At 36.9% G+C, this 16,322-nt stretch overlaps 1 protein-coding gene across 1 annotated transcript in view; it reads right to left on the bottom strand.

Moving 5' to 3' along the window:
* The window catches only part of ndl (serine protease nudel), a 30,484-nt gene extending 15,994 nt beyond the window's left edge, over nucleotides 1-14,490 (bottom strand). Inside the window, exons 1-12 of the mRNA XM_067129614.1 lie at nucleotides 14,273-14,490; nucleotides 12,548-12,754; nucleotides 11,921-12,078; nucleotides 11,597-11,730; nucleotides 6,013-6,209; nucleotides 5,573-5,798; nucleotides 3,928-4,101; nucleotides 3,517-3,614; nucleotides 2,427-2,580; nucleotides 1,822-1,940; nucleotides 1,350-1,474; nucleotides 200-527 (exon numbers count right to left, since the gene is read on the bottom strand). Coding sequence (XP_066985715.1) covers nucleotides 200-527; nucleotides 1,350-1,474; nucleotides 1,822-1,940; nucleotides 2,427-2,580; nucleotides 3,517-3,614; nucleotides 3,928-4,101; nucleotides 5,573-5,798; nucleotides 6,013-6,209; nucleotides 11,597-11,730; nucleotides 11,921-12,078; nucleotides 12,548-12,754; nucleotides 14,273-14,384 — 2,032 coding nt within the window. The 5' untranslated portion in view covers nucleotides 14,385-14,490. The remainder of the gene's footprint in view (nucleotides 1-199; nucleotides 528-1,349; nucleotides 1,475-1,821; nucleotides 1,941-2,426; nucleotides 2,581-3,516; nucleotides 3,615-3,927; nucleotides 4,102-5,572; nucleotides 5,799-6,012; nucleotides 6,210-11,596; nucleotides 11,731-11,920; nucleotides 12,079-12,547; nucleotides 12,755-14,272) is intronic.
* Nucleotides 14,491-16,322: the final 1,832 nt, after the last annotated feature.

Here is a 16,322-nt window from a genome sequence, read left to right as displayed (position 1 = left end):
TGAAAAAGGAAGTGCATCAACATCATAAAAAGGCCACAATAATTATTATTCCATTGGTGTTTTAAAACTAAATCTCAAAGAAAAAATAATCTCAAATTTTCACTTCTTGTTTCAAACATAGCCTTCAAAGCAGACCTAAGATCATCAAAAAATGGGTCTAAAGCTTCCTTAGGCCACTGTAGACTATCAAAGCACTTACCAGCAGGGGTGCTTGACACGCTGGATGTCGAAGGCTTAGTAGGAAAAAATAAGCCAGCTGAGCCAGTGATTTTAGTAGTTCTGGGGGTTGTGGTGGTGGTACTAGGAGTTGTTTTAGTGGTCTTAGTAGAAGCAGTAGTATTGGTAGTGGGGCTGGTAGTAGAAGTAGTGGGGCTGGTAGTAGAAGTAGTAGTGGTGCGATTAGCAGAAGCAGTACTACTGGTAGCTGTAGTACTAGCACTAGATGATGTGGCAGGTGTAGAACTTTTATTTGTCAAAATTAAACTGTCATGACATCCAATTTCATCTTGGGCTTGCAAGCAGTCCACCTGTGGATACGGAACAGCTTTAAAATTATTAACTGCAAACTAAACAATCTATGTCTATATTTTACTGTGCTATGACAAAATTGAACAGGTTCATCCACTGTTCCCTGTTTCAGACCAGCAGTGATGTATAAGACTGTAACAAACATTTACTATGTGTTAAATACTGCTGTTAACAGTGAATTCCTGACTTTTCCAAAATCCTGGGTCTATTTAAAGTTTATTTTTTATTGAGAAGGAGGAATTATAGCTTAAGGACGGCTAGGAATCCCAGCAGCTTTGCCGATTTAGCAGTAAAATATGAAAAATGTGTTAAGACAATGGATTCCAGTTTCTATTTTAAGATTAACTATCCTGAGGACATTCTCTCCTTCCACTACTATGGTTGTTCCATAACTATTAACTAAGTCCTTTCTTAGTACATCATACAAACAGTCCTAGTTGTATTTAATTTCTGTAACGATTACAAGGGAAGACCCAAGAGCCCTCTGAATCAACTGAAGCATATATCCGTACAGTACAGGTAACTTTCAGGACAAAAATGAAAACTTTATATAAGAACCTAAACTAAAGTTACATGAACTAAAATAGATCTAATCAATTCTGAACACTTTTCCATTGTCAAGACATCTAAAAGGGTACTGACAATATGAAGGTATTTAAAGGACACCCACTATAAGATTCTTTTAATTCTGCTCACCATGACTGAAAGCTTCCACTTATTATACAGTACAACACTTGTGATAGATGGCCCATCTTAGATGACCCATGTTGCCTTATATTTAAAGGCTAAATAAAACCTAATGCAAGCAGTTCTCAACTTACCTTACCATCGCACACCCTATCCAGAGTTAAGCATGTTCCTAATGAATGCCTACATTCTGCTCCTTTACAAGATCTACGAGGTCCTTTGTTGGTGGGTGGAAGGTTAGCAGCATTCTTCATACGCTCTGCAGAATGAGAAAGTTTAGTTATCCCAGTGCCCCATTTCCCAATACTCTAAATGTTACAACTGTTCCAAGTTAATTATCCCTAACATAAGTTTTGCTACTGTAAATCATTTGTTTTAATTGCATTTGGGTACGTGATTCAATACAGTGTCTCTTAAATCTTTAAATTTTAATATACTGTATGTAAAATGCACAAATTAATCAATTTTCTATACTTCCCACCACTTTGTTTCTAACAATTTTGGAGTAGCAATGTTATTTGGTTATTTATTTAAAAAGTTTAAACACTAAAAACTCCATTTGACTTATCACAGCTAATACTACAACAAAGATTGATATGCACTTACCAATAGTGTTCAAGATCCATTCTCTATAAAATGTCATTCTGCTATAAACACCGGGCGAGTTAGGCCGTGCACAACCAGAACCAAATGAAACTGCTCCAGCTTGGACCCAGATATCTCCCCTAAAATGACAGTAATAATGAGAAATTTCTTTCAAGCCACTCATATTAGCTGAAACTCATACAAGATTGCACACCCTATTTAATCCACTTGATGTTTATTTTGTTACAAAGCAATATTCCTGAATCAAATATAAAAAAAATATATTTCATAGAACACTAGCTTCTGCAATATATCAAATTTCACTGGCATGATGCATACAGTACTACATCTTACTCTGGGAATCCTAGCAAGAATGTATTATTTCCTCTTTCTGCATTTTTTCTCTTTCTGCAATATTTTTTCATCTTTTTATTTCATCACTAGAGCTCTTTACTCTCTGGGAAAGTGGTGACAAAGGCTTTTCTTGACTAGATTATACCCACTTTTTATCTCTTCATCTCAAAGGAACTATGTCTTCCATAAATGAAGTTTGGTTTGTCTATGGAATTGTGTACTGTATTCCATAATCATTACCAGAAAAAAACACGAACTTATAAAGAACTCACTCTCTGCACATCATGGGACCCCCACTGTCCCCTTGGCAAGAATCTCTCTTGCCTTCCGGATACCCAGCACACACCACTTCATTGTCACGGACATGAGAATAGAAGGTTTTGCAGGTTCCCATAGTTGGCAAAACCACCTCCTGAAGCTCATCAGCTGCAAATTAATTTTTATAGAAATAGGATTACATAGATACCAAAAATGCAATTTATTTAATATAAAATCATGTGTGTGTGGTAACAACTAGTCTAATCAACTCTTGAACTAGCCTGTCTCATTCCAAAATCATGCTACACTTTATATGAAGTAGTTCTGACACTTGCATGCATTCAACCTTCATACTTCCATTTTCAATTTGTTGAATCCAGTTTGGTTATTTAGAATAACCATATACCTGAAGTGTATATTATACCTTTGAGTATCTTTTAAATGTTACATTAATGTTGACTTCTTAAATGGCATATTTCCATGTTGTACAATATTGGTATCCAGTGTGTCTGATGGGATTAGTTTGGTTACTCTTGCCTGTACTACTTCTGACCTTAGGCTGCCTTCCTCTGGAGTCTGACCAGTGTATATACTGTATATGGTTTGTTTAGTCTTACCTAGTAGTAAACTGACATTATGTAGGGGTATAAATTCCAATTCAGTTAATCTGACAGAACTGTACAGCTGTTTTTCCATCAAACCCATACTTCAATGGATGGTGAAGAGAACTATACATAACCTAATATTACAAACATATCTGGCAGCCCAAATTACACAATTAGAGTACTGTACTGTAACAGTTTACTGTGTTACCAAGATTCCTCCAAAACAACAAGTTTATTCCTATGCCATTTTTGCTCCACCTTTAAATACCTATAACAATTACCTGGGAATAACACTTCAATATAGGAATACCTACTGGCAGAACAGGTTCATATAGGTGCCTGTGATAAATCTCCCCAAAGGGAAAACTTCTAAACCCTTCAGGAACATTATCAATCTCAAGCTTTTAATATTTCAGTTCTCTTCAGAAAAAAGAACTTCAAGCAGAATGAGAAACTTACTGCTATCCACAGTTAAATAATTCTTTACTGAAGTATTTACCTAAAGGTCCACCTTCCTTGGTGGCACCCCACCCTGCTACAGTGCATTGTTTACCCTCCATTGTGAAGTTCTTTGCAAGACACACTGGTCGGACCCACCTAAAATAAAATAGTAGTTTAGAAACAGAGTTTCAAAACCTCACATTTAAAAGAGACACCGACCAATACTAGCAGTGCATCATACATCAGTCTGCAAAACTACATGTACTATTAAATGAAAGTACTGTAAAAAAAAAAAAAACTGTAACAATGTAACACTCCAACAGACAAAGCACCATGCATATAAACCAAAATACATGACTTATTTGGAAATTTAACTTCATAAATCTAAAACAACCTTCCCCACTTAATCTGAATAACACTAGAATAAAAAAATTGAAACTTAAGATGGCATGCCAGTTGCATAACTTGCCTATTTAGTTGTAATGGTTGTTCCAGCTTGAGAAGAGAGAGGTCATTGTTTAAATGTATAACGTCATAGTCTTCATGCCTAACAACGTGTGAAATCCTTATCGTTTGGGTATATGGTGAAAAAGAATTCTGACGAAGCATACCTGCCTGAATCTCATGTAATCTGTTTTGATACCTGAAATATAGAATTTTGACCAGTCATTACTGCAATAAAAATTAAGCTTAAAAGAAAACTATGTTCATAATCCTTCATTGTCCCAGCAAAAGACTGATATTCTGCCCTGCTTAAAAAATGGAGGTGGGAGGGGGGGGATAAAACTAATAGTTCTGCCAGTTTTTGTCCAAGATTGTCATAAGCTTATCCTTATTCATTTACATTTCACATTAGCATCTGTCATTTTTATGCAATCTGTCATTTTTATGCAATACATTACACAAAATTACTACAACTTTAATAACTTCAAGGAATATCCCTAAAATACATTATAAGCTACATTATCTGAGCAAATGTTTGATAAATATTTCCTTCACACATGAACTCTACTTAATTTTTCTTACCAGAATTGGGCTAACCTCTGTCCAGTTTAATTTTTCTCTTCCTTTTTTTCAACTCAATGGCAAACAACAGAAGTTATGGTATTTAAATTTAAATATGGAAATATTACTGTACATGCTGGCAAACAAAACTAAACTTGGCAAGGAGGGCACAGATTCACTGTCACTTCTGCACTGTCAAATGTGTGTGCTTTCTTACATTTCCTTGACAAAAATGATACAACCACTTTTAAACAATTATACATATATTTCACATAAAAACCGACTACAGAATTTAAGAACGAGTTTGGGTTCACTTTAGATTCCTACTCACTGCCTATCAATATTCCCTCAGTCTCTAGTGATATTTTCACATTTTCATCACTTTACATATTTTCATGTCTTTTTACACATACAGTAAGCATATGTCATCGACTCCAACAAAGTGACACAAGAGCCTCTGACAAACTCCACCACAAATCTTTCTTGTGCTTTGCCTCCACAAATCTATACACTCACCTCTAGCCTCCTTTCTCACAATATAGACTACTCTGAGGGATAACAAAATGGCCTGATCCAAACCTATTAATCAGGTAACATTACATCAAATTTTAAAGAATATAGCTCAATACCTAGACCTCAAAATAAAGGAGGGGGATGGATTGTATCAATTACTGTACAGTACTATCTTTCATCACACATTTAAAAATCCATTCTATTTCACATGATCTAGAGGGCAACTACAAGGGGGATCTGATGTCCAATACTGGCCAAATAGGGAAGCTCCTTCCATATACCTATATAAGACAGTCTGCCAATTATATTAATAAATATCTAACCCGGACCACTGAGCTGGCCTGAAGGGTCCGTCTTTATCGATGATAAGGTTTACAATACATTTATTGAATCGCTACTCTGAGTTAATTGGAAATGGAAAAACAAGAGTTCTGACAAAAGTTCTTTTTCTGATTTGCTCCTAAAACCTGACACTGATATGATAATTCATGGGAGCAGGATTTCTTGAGCCAACTCAGTATTTATTTTTTCAATTAATCTCATTTCAGTTAATTTTTAAAGAAAATTTTAAAGCTGAAGGATTCAAGTGAACTTACGACACAAAACAATGACCAGCTGAGAGAATCCACTCTGAATTTATGACTGAACCACCGCACAGGAACCCTTGGACCTCCTTCACAATGCCCACCAGGAAAGGCCAAACCTCAGGCAAGGAATTCTGCCCACCAACAACCTTGCCACCTGCACTGTGATCTCGATGCTGACGAGACAGGATGCCCAAGTAGTCAGTGCTGTTGAAAATATTAAAGTCTCCAAACATGTCTGAAATAAAAAAAAAAAAACTACAATTAGCCTTGCAGTTAATGGCTGTCTTCACTTCTGTAACTGTATGAACAATTTTCTATAACTATTTGAAGGAATTCTCCAACTTATTACAGTATAGCAAAATCTCTTGAAGTAAATAATTCAGCTACCAGCCAATTTGTTTTCCTCCCTAATATTGTAAAACCAAATTACTGCATCATTTAACACATACTTGAATCACCTGCATTCCTCCTGGGCCTGGCCCCTTGGTATGTACTAACACATTTTGGCTCTGCACAAGACACATGCAAGCCTAGCTCCTGGAGGCAACTATCTTTCAAAAGAACTTGGCCGTCTTTGGGTGAAATCTCTGCATAAAGCTTTGAGGAGCCCTTGAAAACCATCAAATTATAAAAGTCCTCTTCATCCCTGAAAAAGAAATGATCATATAGCATGGCAAGTTGACAGCGCAAAACAGTAGTTTATTACTCCAAAATAACATTTGTGGACAGTCCCTTTGGAATTAATATGAACTACACTGACCTACATTCAAAACTCTTAAACATTTTTTATATATCAAAAATGCCAGTTTTAATCTGAGTTTTAAATACTGAGCCACTCCACACTTCAAACACAATACAAATATATAGCTATCAAATCCACCAAATGATGGGAGTAAAGTGCAATTATCAGCATTCAGTAAAGTAAATGCCTTTATGGGCCCAGTATTTCTATATCCAGTTACATATGTGGAATCCTTTCACACTATCAATTCTTAGAAGGTTGGCTTTGACACTAACAATTTGTTTCCCATTTGCAAGCTACCACAAACAGTTAAATCTGTGGAAGTCAGTCCACCACCTGGCCCAACTGATTTTTTCCTTTACCTAAAAAGCTCTAATGCACTCCAACATTATATAGCATTGGCATTCCTTCTAAAGTATGGCACCTATAATATCTGCCCACTGATTTGCATATTTCAACCAGATCTCTGCTTCACTTCTCACTATTTTTTACTCAAGACTAAAGAATTTTTCTTATGAAATATCATGTGGCAGAAAAAACATACTTTAATCTTAATGATAAAATAGTCTTTTGACAAATTCGTTTTGCAAAACAATTATGTCATATGAACTAGAATAAGTATGCTAATCATGAAAGTCTGATTACACTAAGGTAACCCATTCAAGTCTTTAAGATTGATGTTTGTTAGTGGCCAAGATAAATAGTTTTCCCTTTATTTTATTGAAATCGTTAAGTAAAGCATTTAATTTTTTTCTTAGCCACCCAAAATCCTTCAGTTCACACCAAACATCATGGAAGTGAAGAACCCATTGCTAACTCGGGATATTTCCTACAACTATGCAAGCCTCCCAATACCACCTGCATTGCATAAAATGTCAATTTTGCACATTTCAACGGAGTCCGTTAATCATGTTTATTTCATATACAGTTTTACCTATAACTTGAAACCTTTTTGTCTGATGTTGCACAAGTTGATTTACTGCGTGTGACAAAAGGACCTACGTTTCCAAATATTTTTGTAATAATCCCTCATATATCGAGAACAAACTTCCACATTGATTAACATTTAAAAAGATACAAACCATGGATTTTGTATATTAGAAGGGTCAGATTTAGTACTACAAACCATTTTGTTTGTAAATCTTCAGATAATGGTTCAAGATTGTTCTGTAGCAGTGATAAATAAGATTGTGCTATGCTGACTGCGTTGATCTGACTGTTATTGCTTTAAACTGTTTGAATCTTTTGCAAACTGTAAAGACGATTTGAAATCAGTTTAGTTGTGTTAGTAAGCTTATCTGAAATACAGTTTGTCTTTCAAGAATTATCACTATTTTTGTTTCAGCAATCTCCAAACACTTGCATGCAATGAGACCAAACGGTTATGATCTCACTCGCATTTTGGTCAAACGCTATTATATGTTAGGAAATAGAAACTTAGATATATACGACTGATTTCTATACTCTCTTGATTCCTGATTAGCGGCCAACACAATCCTGTGGATTCACATTTTTTTTTAATATGAAAATTGTATAGAAATAGTATAGATATACAGCTTAATATATGCCATTCTAGTTGAATAAAAACATGTTCATTTGCTTAGTCTCTGAAGGCCGCCCACTAACGTTCAGTTTTGCCTGAACAGTCTGTCTGTGCAGGCAAAACTGAACCCACCATCGTTCAGTTTTGCCTGCTAACTGAACGTTAGTGGGTTGAAGTTTTGCCTGCACAGGCCGACTGTGCAGGTATAACTGCGCAGTTATAACAGCGTTATGGCGGCCTTTAGTAGCATCGAGCAATGATCACGGCCAACTGAAAGAAAGAAACCCAAAATAATTGCTTTACAACGTGGTAACATACATAATTATATAATTCTCTACTTGTGTATCTGGAAACTATCAATAGACATGTTAACAGTCCTTAAGTAGTTATTAGTTCGGTGTTCCGCCACAAGGGCGGCGCTGCTTCTCAAAAGCCCGGTGACCGCGGTTATCGAATGTAGTGCTCAAATTGTGCTCAGTGACTTCTTTCGTTAATTATCTAAACGATACGTTGTGCGACTCTCAACTGCGGAAATGGATACGAGAATTCAAGAGAAACTGGAATAACATTCACAGGTAATTAAAACAATGAACTTTAGTTAATAGTCATTTCAATGTCTCGTTAACAGTATTGACCTACACTTTTTTTTTGCCCGTCTTATATTCCCTGCGTATTATTGCGATACTAAGTGTAATGACTACTCACTTTTAAAATCACAGCATCATTTACCTAATATATGCCAAATAATACCGTAAAAGAATATATAATTCGTTTTTACAGTGCTTAGCAGTAACTATAGGTTACCGGTTGTGTCAATGTCTCGCCTTGAAACACGTTACTGGGATGGATATTCACACCGTCTGTATTTTATTAGTCTGTTTAGAATTCTTTGCAGTAGACAGGCTTGTAGGATGACGTCTGTGCCACCAATTTCTCAGTTTTTGACACGTAAAATCTATAGTTGCTGTTTAACAAAATTCATTTCTCCAGTGTGGTTTCTCACGAGATTCCTAAACCGTCACATTTGGTGGTATTTCAAGGCCGACGTAAACCTTTGGGAGAGAGAGAGAGACGTAAACCTTTGGGAGAGAGAGAGAGACGTAAACCTTTGGGAGAGAGAGAGAGACGTAAACCTTTGGGAGAGAGAGAGAGACGTAAACCTTTGGGAGAGAGAGAGAGACGTAAACCTTTGGGAGAGAGAGAGAGAGAGTGTGTGTTTTTTTGTTTTCTCTCCAAAATGAAGCTTGACACCCTATAAGCTACACCTATACCCTCAATTTACTCATTTGGTAAGCCGCCATTTAAACCGTATCCTAAGTACAATTTCATTTCGAATATATAAAAATAATTCCTCTTAAGTAAATGCTAACAAATCATCATGTCAAGGAAAAATAGCCTTTAGAAAGAAGAATCTCAACCAGACAAAATGCTAGGCCTATGCCTATTCGACAGGTATTTTTTTTTTAAATTTCATTCTTTTAAAAAGAATTTTATTCCAAACAAGTCCAAATTACCTGATGGTAGTCTTTACTTAATAATTCTCTATCGTTCCAAAGCCTTACACCAAAAAAAAAGTCTTCGCTAGCCTTTAATGTCGCCGGTTTGTTAACAAGACGGTCTCAAATATTGAGATATACATTATACACACGAGAATGCATAACTCTTGCACTACACCGCGAAACCTAAGAACAACATTTCAAAATATACAGTATAGTAACGATCAATTCACTGCAATAAAAACAACTACTATTCCTTCACTTGTTAATAACGGGTGCATGGCTACTAACACCGAATTACTTCTTGAATGTTTTATTTCACACCAGATTTTACACTGCAGATACAAAGCTTGCTGTCTTAAGAATAGGATATTTATTACGAACATCCCACAGCTAAATAATATAGTTTAATCTTCGATAGATTAAAAATTTCAAGTTCGTCGTTACTGCCTAGTGATCTAAGGGTAGAACTTGAAACTACTGCCGCGGTCTACACCAACTACTCTAGGGTCGGCAACTAACAGTTTACGTGCAAAATGGGCAAATACCTTTGACCACCCCCCAGGGCCTAATACTAAACACAGCGAAACAGTGCAGATGAATCACTGTTTCGCCGTGTTTAGTACTAGGCCCCACGTGGAATTGGAGTTCGGACCGTGAAGGGTATGGCCATTCTTTACACGGGGATCATTGGGTTCGCTGTTCTTGACGTGAGGGTTCGCTAATCTTGACATGATCCCCGTGTTTAGTACCGATCTAAGAAACTATCGGTAATTTTTCGGGAGACTCATTCCAGCCAGCCATTTCGAAAGAATCCAGCTGGCCATTTTTGCATGTAGGTTCTTTTAGTGCCATATTTCCTATCCATTTTTGCATGGAAACCCCAAAATTGTTTTTCATGCAAAAATGATTAGGAAATATGGCACTAAAAGAATCTACTGTAAAAATACCAACCTAACGTAACCTAGGGGTGTTTACTGGTTACAATTTGGTTACAATTTTGCCGTATCAGCTTTGCAGGGGGTTGGGGGGCCGGTGTTGTCTTACCTTACAAGTCGTTTTTGGATTAATTATTTTTCTCTGCTATTAAGTAATTGCGAAGGTTACGTATTGATAAATGTTTTTGTTTGTGTGTTTTACCCAAGAAAAATATATAAATTATATGTGGGAGGTGGCTGGAGTCTTTCGAAAAATAACTTTCATTTGAATAATTTACTTTTAACAAATATTCTGGCCTCCTAAATACTTTTGGCTACCGTACGGGCGAGCTAGCCGAGTTTATCGTGAGTTCGCGTTTTCCTTGAAACCGTTACAGTGAAACCGTTAAAGAAAATGTATATCTTACTGTATAGCAAGCAAGAGGTGAACATGGAAAACTTAAGTAAACGTCAAAACTAAGCCCATTTAGACAAGCAAGAGTAACCAATATTATTCAAACGAGTTCGGGTCGTTTCAGTCTTCAGCAAGTCTGCATGCAAAATGGGAGCCATGTTTAATACCAGCCCCTAGGGTATGTACGTAAAACGAAATAATGACGGTAAATATAAACATAACGGTAAATACCATAAAGATAACTTACGTTGTTTTGGATGTCACGGCCTAAGTGAATTACGGTCGAAACGACCATGACCGATTCAAACAGGCTTTAACTTACTGAAAATTTCCACCAGCACTGAACAAGTCAAGCCATAATATCCGCTCACCAATAGTTAGTTATATCACGTAAACAATTACCAGTCGACTGTTTATTTGAAATATAATGTGCAAGAAGCATTAAATTCCTCTGGTGCGAATTATTTTTTAGAAGCCAGCATCAGTTATGTGACACTTTCTGGCATCATCATCGCACATTTGTACCCAAGATCTGTCAGTTAGTGAAGAACACCTTATTCAGTATTGTCCAAACCGATGATACATGCAAGTCAGTACAACACATGATTACTTGGTGCCCCATAGTTTTATTTTACAAGGAGTAGGACTACATGTCGAGTTTTAAACCGATAGCTATGCGTTTAAGCATAGGCTAGGCTTATAACGTCTAGGCCAGTGTCTCTTCAAGCCAAAACTAGGGGAAGCTGGCAAGTGTCCTACAGCATATTGTTCTGATTGATAGCCTTACGAAATTTATAGCATTATGTTAGTATCGTTGTTGAAAATTTACTATCCCATGAGATGAGAAAAAAAGACCTGTCTACAGCATAAATGTTCCACCTACTTGACAGCACAAGCACGTTTGGCGAATAAAAGCTTACCGTTCTCCTACTATCTCGTCGCAGTATTCCCTTACTAAATCAGTATAATCTTCAAATCTCTGTGCACAGGCTGGCCACCAGCTTCCTTGCCTCTTCACCTGGAGGTGCCCTTCACGTCGTATCCCTAGAAATGGCTAAAACAAAAAATCTGTTACTACTTACATACAGTTCATATTCTCTGACCAATTTCTGGTGGGCTTGCAATGATTCTTTAAGCTTTCCAGGCGTATTGACATCCGACTACTAAATGTTACTAGTAACAGGTAACCAGTTTCAGCATTTCACAGTACTTCAGTGATACGGAAGTTCAACTTAATTCCTTACCGTAGTATCCGTCTGATTCTCGGTGAACCGTATACACAGAGCCTCATCTTCCCCTTCAGCACACTGCTTGATACCGTCGCAAACACTTGCGGCTGGGACGCAGTGATGGTTGTCCTTTTTTCCCACTAGGAAACATTTCATTTCCCCTGGCTCACAGGCTGTACCAAAATAAAGTTGAAGATAGAAAAACTGTATAGCTATCTCATACAAATTATAAGGCCTGTGGTTACCTCTAAAAATGTTTCTACAAAGCATGTTAATCAGCTACAAGTTTAGCTAAATTATATATTGATTTTCTTATGAAAGAAGCTTGGATGGAGAATGAAAAATGTAAAAATGGTGATAATGCCAAGTCTTCAAATCCCTCAAGAATTTCAAAGCCAAGCTCCAGAATAAATAAATCACAGCAAATACATAAGTAGTCTGTTTGCTGCTGAAATTTGCTATTCCTTGTTACCATTAAATTATAATTTCACAGAAACGTTTATCATAATCCAAACATTGGCAGTGGTGCGGATGAGGGATAAGAATCGAATTCTCAACAGACGAAAATAAACGGTCAAAAGTGGCTAAAAACAAGTTTCCTATACAATCCAGCTGATAAACCTTTATCCAGGTAGAACTTACGTGAACATCCTAGTTCGTCAGACCAATCTGGGCAGTCTGGATAAGCGTCGCATCTTCTGCTGGGAAACTGTCTCTTCAATCTCTCGCCGCACGTGCAATGTTTTTCGTCGGAAGCATCCGGGCAATCTAAATTGCCATCACACTTCTGATCAGGGAAGTAGCAATAGAGGCTGTTGTCGCAACGCAGTTGGCCTAAACTACATTCAGCTTAAAAAAAAAAAAAAAATACGAGGTTTAATTTATAAAGAAATTGGTAAAAACTCAAGATTTCTTTTCATTTCCCGCAAAGTTTTTTAGGCAATCACTCTAAGTCTTTTCTTCTGACATGGGGATAGCTCTAAGTAAAAGTGAGAAATGCCTCAACAATTTTCGTCGTAAGTGCTTAATCAGAGATGAATCTTGTACAGTAACTACAATATTTGCTGCCTCAATAGTCTTAAGTCCTACAGACGCACCCCAATACCCCTTGCATTCAGTCTGTCTGGCACTTTCTTGACTTACAACAATCCTCCCCCCTGCCTGCACGTCCTAGCTATCCAGTCAAGCAGGACCAATGCCTTAGGTTTGGTTAGGGAAGAAGGTTCGTCCCATAATTGCATTACTTATTTTGTGATTTGCTCTAGATATGAACTACATATTTTCCTAACGGACTGGGGCCAAATCTCGGGTACAGTAGGATGCAGCACCTCAAGTCTGATTAGGTTAGGGAAGGCAGGGTTAGGATTAATTATCTGTATTTTGCAAAGTTATTTACTGCCCATTAGGCCATGTTTGGTAGGGGTCCCAGGGCTTCATCATCCCTCTTGGTTAGGTAAGCCTGCGTCCTAGATTAGGTTAAGCGAAGCCTGTTAGATTTGTTTGGATGCATCCCAGGACTAAATCAGTTTTTGTATTCCCTCACCCAAAAACCCTGGTTTCCCAATTTGGTTTCCTATTATGGTTAGACTTACGAAGGGTATTTGTAATGGGTTAATCACCCATTTGAGTACTCAGAAAACTAGCTGCAAAACATTTGACTTTTGTCTACTAGAATGCAAGGTCACAATAGCTTTCAAGACTATTTTGCTCAAACACTTCAGCACAATCAAAGCAAGGAAATCCAAGGTAACTTACAGCGTAACTGTACCGAACATCGTACGCGCCCACATTTTCACAATCTTCCGGAATAGGGATACCTAGTCATTAGTATCGTTGAGATACTTCCGGAATAGGGATACCTAGTCATTAGTATCGTTGAGATGATCTGGGATCAATGGAATTTCACTGGCAATTTATTAAAATGGTAACAATAGAGTAACGTCAGAGTTTACAGTGAACAATCGAGGCTTTTAACTTCGATTCGCGCTTTAAATAACGGCAACGGTACAAATAGGCAAAAGAAGATCTAGTTAATGTTAAATTGAGACTTACTTTAAAACACTGTCAACATTGGGTAACTCGTACGATTAAAACAAGTGTCAAAACGAGTGTCTAAAATCACATTATATCTCTTAATTCTTTAAGAAATACTGAATGTGTAGCATATTACGCCTGATAAAGACGGGTCTAACCCCCTCAAAAAAAAAAAAAAACCACCAATGCCCAGTCTCCCCCGCCCCACCACACGCACGTTACTTAAGAGTTCGGTTCCTCCATTAAAAAACGTTAAAAAAACAACAGACGGAAGTGGAAAGGCAAAACCAACATTTCCCACACACCTTAAAATCACACACCAGTAACACTCACTTTTAAAACCGCTCATCCTCGGCGTTTTGGGTAATCCATCAGCAGGCGTAGTTAGATCATCACACAACACTACACTAAAACAAATGCTTATCAGTATCTTAAAAGTACCCATTTTCACGGTACATAAAACAACGTAGAAATCGCATAGACAACACACACCGAGGTTAGTCTTCTCTCTGACTCTCAGTACCTCTGGGGGAAGTTCGAGCCAAGGATAGTAAAGATAATATTTCAAAGAGGCGGAAAGACCGCCCGTCTCCAATAGCCAAGGATACAGGAATCAAAAGGTTGCGTTCTGTTTAACCATGAGGAATGGAAATGCTTTACAAATAGCGATAAAAAAAACGAGTCTAGTTTTTTTATTTTGCTGAGATGAATTAGCGACTAAGAGGCTGGCAATTATAGATTAATAAAAGGCAAAAACTATTTTTTCCTCAACTCCTGTCCTTATTTTAATCATTTACTTAAATTTGTACCTATTTATTTATTAATTTGTTAATATATTTTTTCTTGACTAATAGCTGATCTCTCTTTCTGTATTTCCTGTTACCATCTGTTACGTTTTCTAATGAACACCATATCCTTTGGAAGCTTGAATTTCAAGTCGATGGCCCTTTTGGTGGGCTTGTTCCATATGAATAGGGTTCATCTTAATAATAATAATAATGATAATCAACCCCGTATCTTTCTTTACACAAGGTAATCAACGTGTCAAACCCTCTCTCTTACTCCCCAGCCCCCATTTTCAGCGAATGCTTCGTAAACAAACCTTGAGAAAGAGAACAGACAAAATACATATAAATTTTTAATTACGTTACAGGAGATAAGAGGGTTTTGTTACATCCTTTTCCTTGTCTCGTTCGCCCGATTAGCTCGGATAATGAGTTATCATGAAGTCCAAAGGTTGGGTGTAGATAAAGGGAGGGAGACAAAGAGGCAGCAAGGCCTGCAAGTGAATGGCTGGGATGGGAAAAATGAAAATAGAATAATAATAATCTCTCCGAGTGAGGTTCAAAGAACTTGCCTCGCGCACTGCTAAGAGTTTGAACTTATGATTTCATAGTCATAAATAGGAATGACTTCTCTCTCTCTCTCTCTCTCTCTCTCTCTCTCTCTGTCTCTCTCTCTCTCTCTCTCTCTCTATATATATATATATATGTATGTATGTATATATATATATGTTATATATATACACACACATATATATATATATTATATACATATATGTATATATGTATATTTATGTATATATACAGTATATTATATACATATATATATATCTATATAATATATATACTGTATATGTATATATATATATATATATATATATATACATATATATACGCACACACATATACATATAGCTAAATAGAGTAAGCCGTTCCTTTCATTAAGGGTAGTACTAAAGAAAAACACGACATTATTTACTGCCACATTCATCCTCTAACTGCTGAATCACGTGTAAAACCTAAAACCTTCATGTGCAGAAAACTTCCAGACAATCGGCCACTTCACAAACTTACACAGAAGTCTCATCAACTGCTTCCGAATTTCTCGTGCGCTAATCGAGGCTTCGGTTGCACTTTAGACTTACAGTCAACAAGATAATCCAGTGATATGCCGACACCTCATTATCAGAGACGCTTTGTACAATGTTTGTAAATATTCTAGATTACTGGTCGAGAGCGCCCTTTACGACATCCCGGTAACGGACTATGTGTTTGTTTTCATTTCAGTTGTTTTTGACTATCATTCTTCTGAACGGATATAAACAATGTCACATTAGAATATGAACTCTGGAGGATGTCAGTGGTTTTGCAGCTCCGTCTCGGTCACTCGACTGATCGTATTCTTGTCGTTAGAAGAACGAATAGGTAGAATCCATAAGTTTTCACTTGAACGTCCGTCTCCTTCACAAGGAGATAAATTTTTTTTTGTTTTCTTCACATGGGCATAAAGACACCTTTTTAAATGTGTTCAAGTCTTGGTAAGCTTCAGTATGATAGTATTATTTAATCTGAATATGAAGAAATTAATTATAAAATGATGA

The sequence above is a fragment of the Macrobrachium rosenbergii genome, chromosome 27 (assembly GCF_040412425.1).
Source record: "Macrobrachium rosenbergii isolate ZJJX-2024 chromosome 27, ASM4041242v1, whole genome shotgun sequence".
Classification (NCBI taxonomy): Eukaryota; Metazoa; Arthropoda; class Malacostraca; order Decapoda; family Palaemonidae; genus Macrobrachium; species Macrobrachium rosenbergii.
This window is presented reverse-complemented; position numbering and strand designations above follow the sequence as displayed.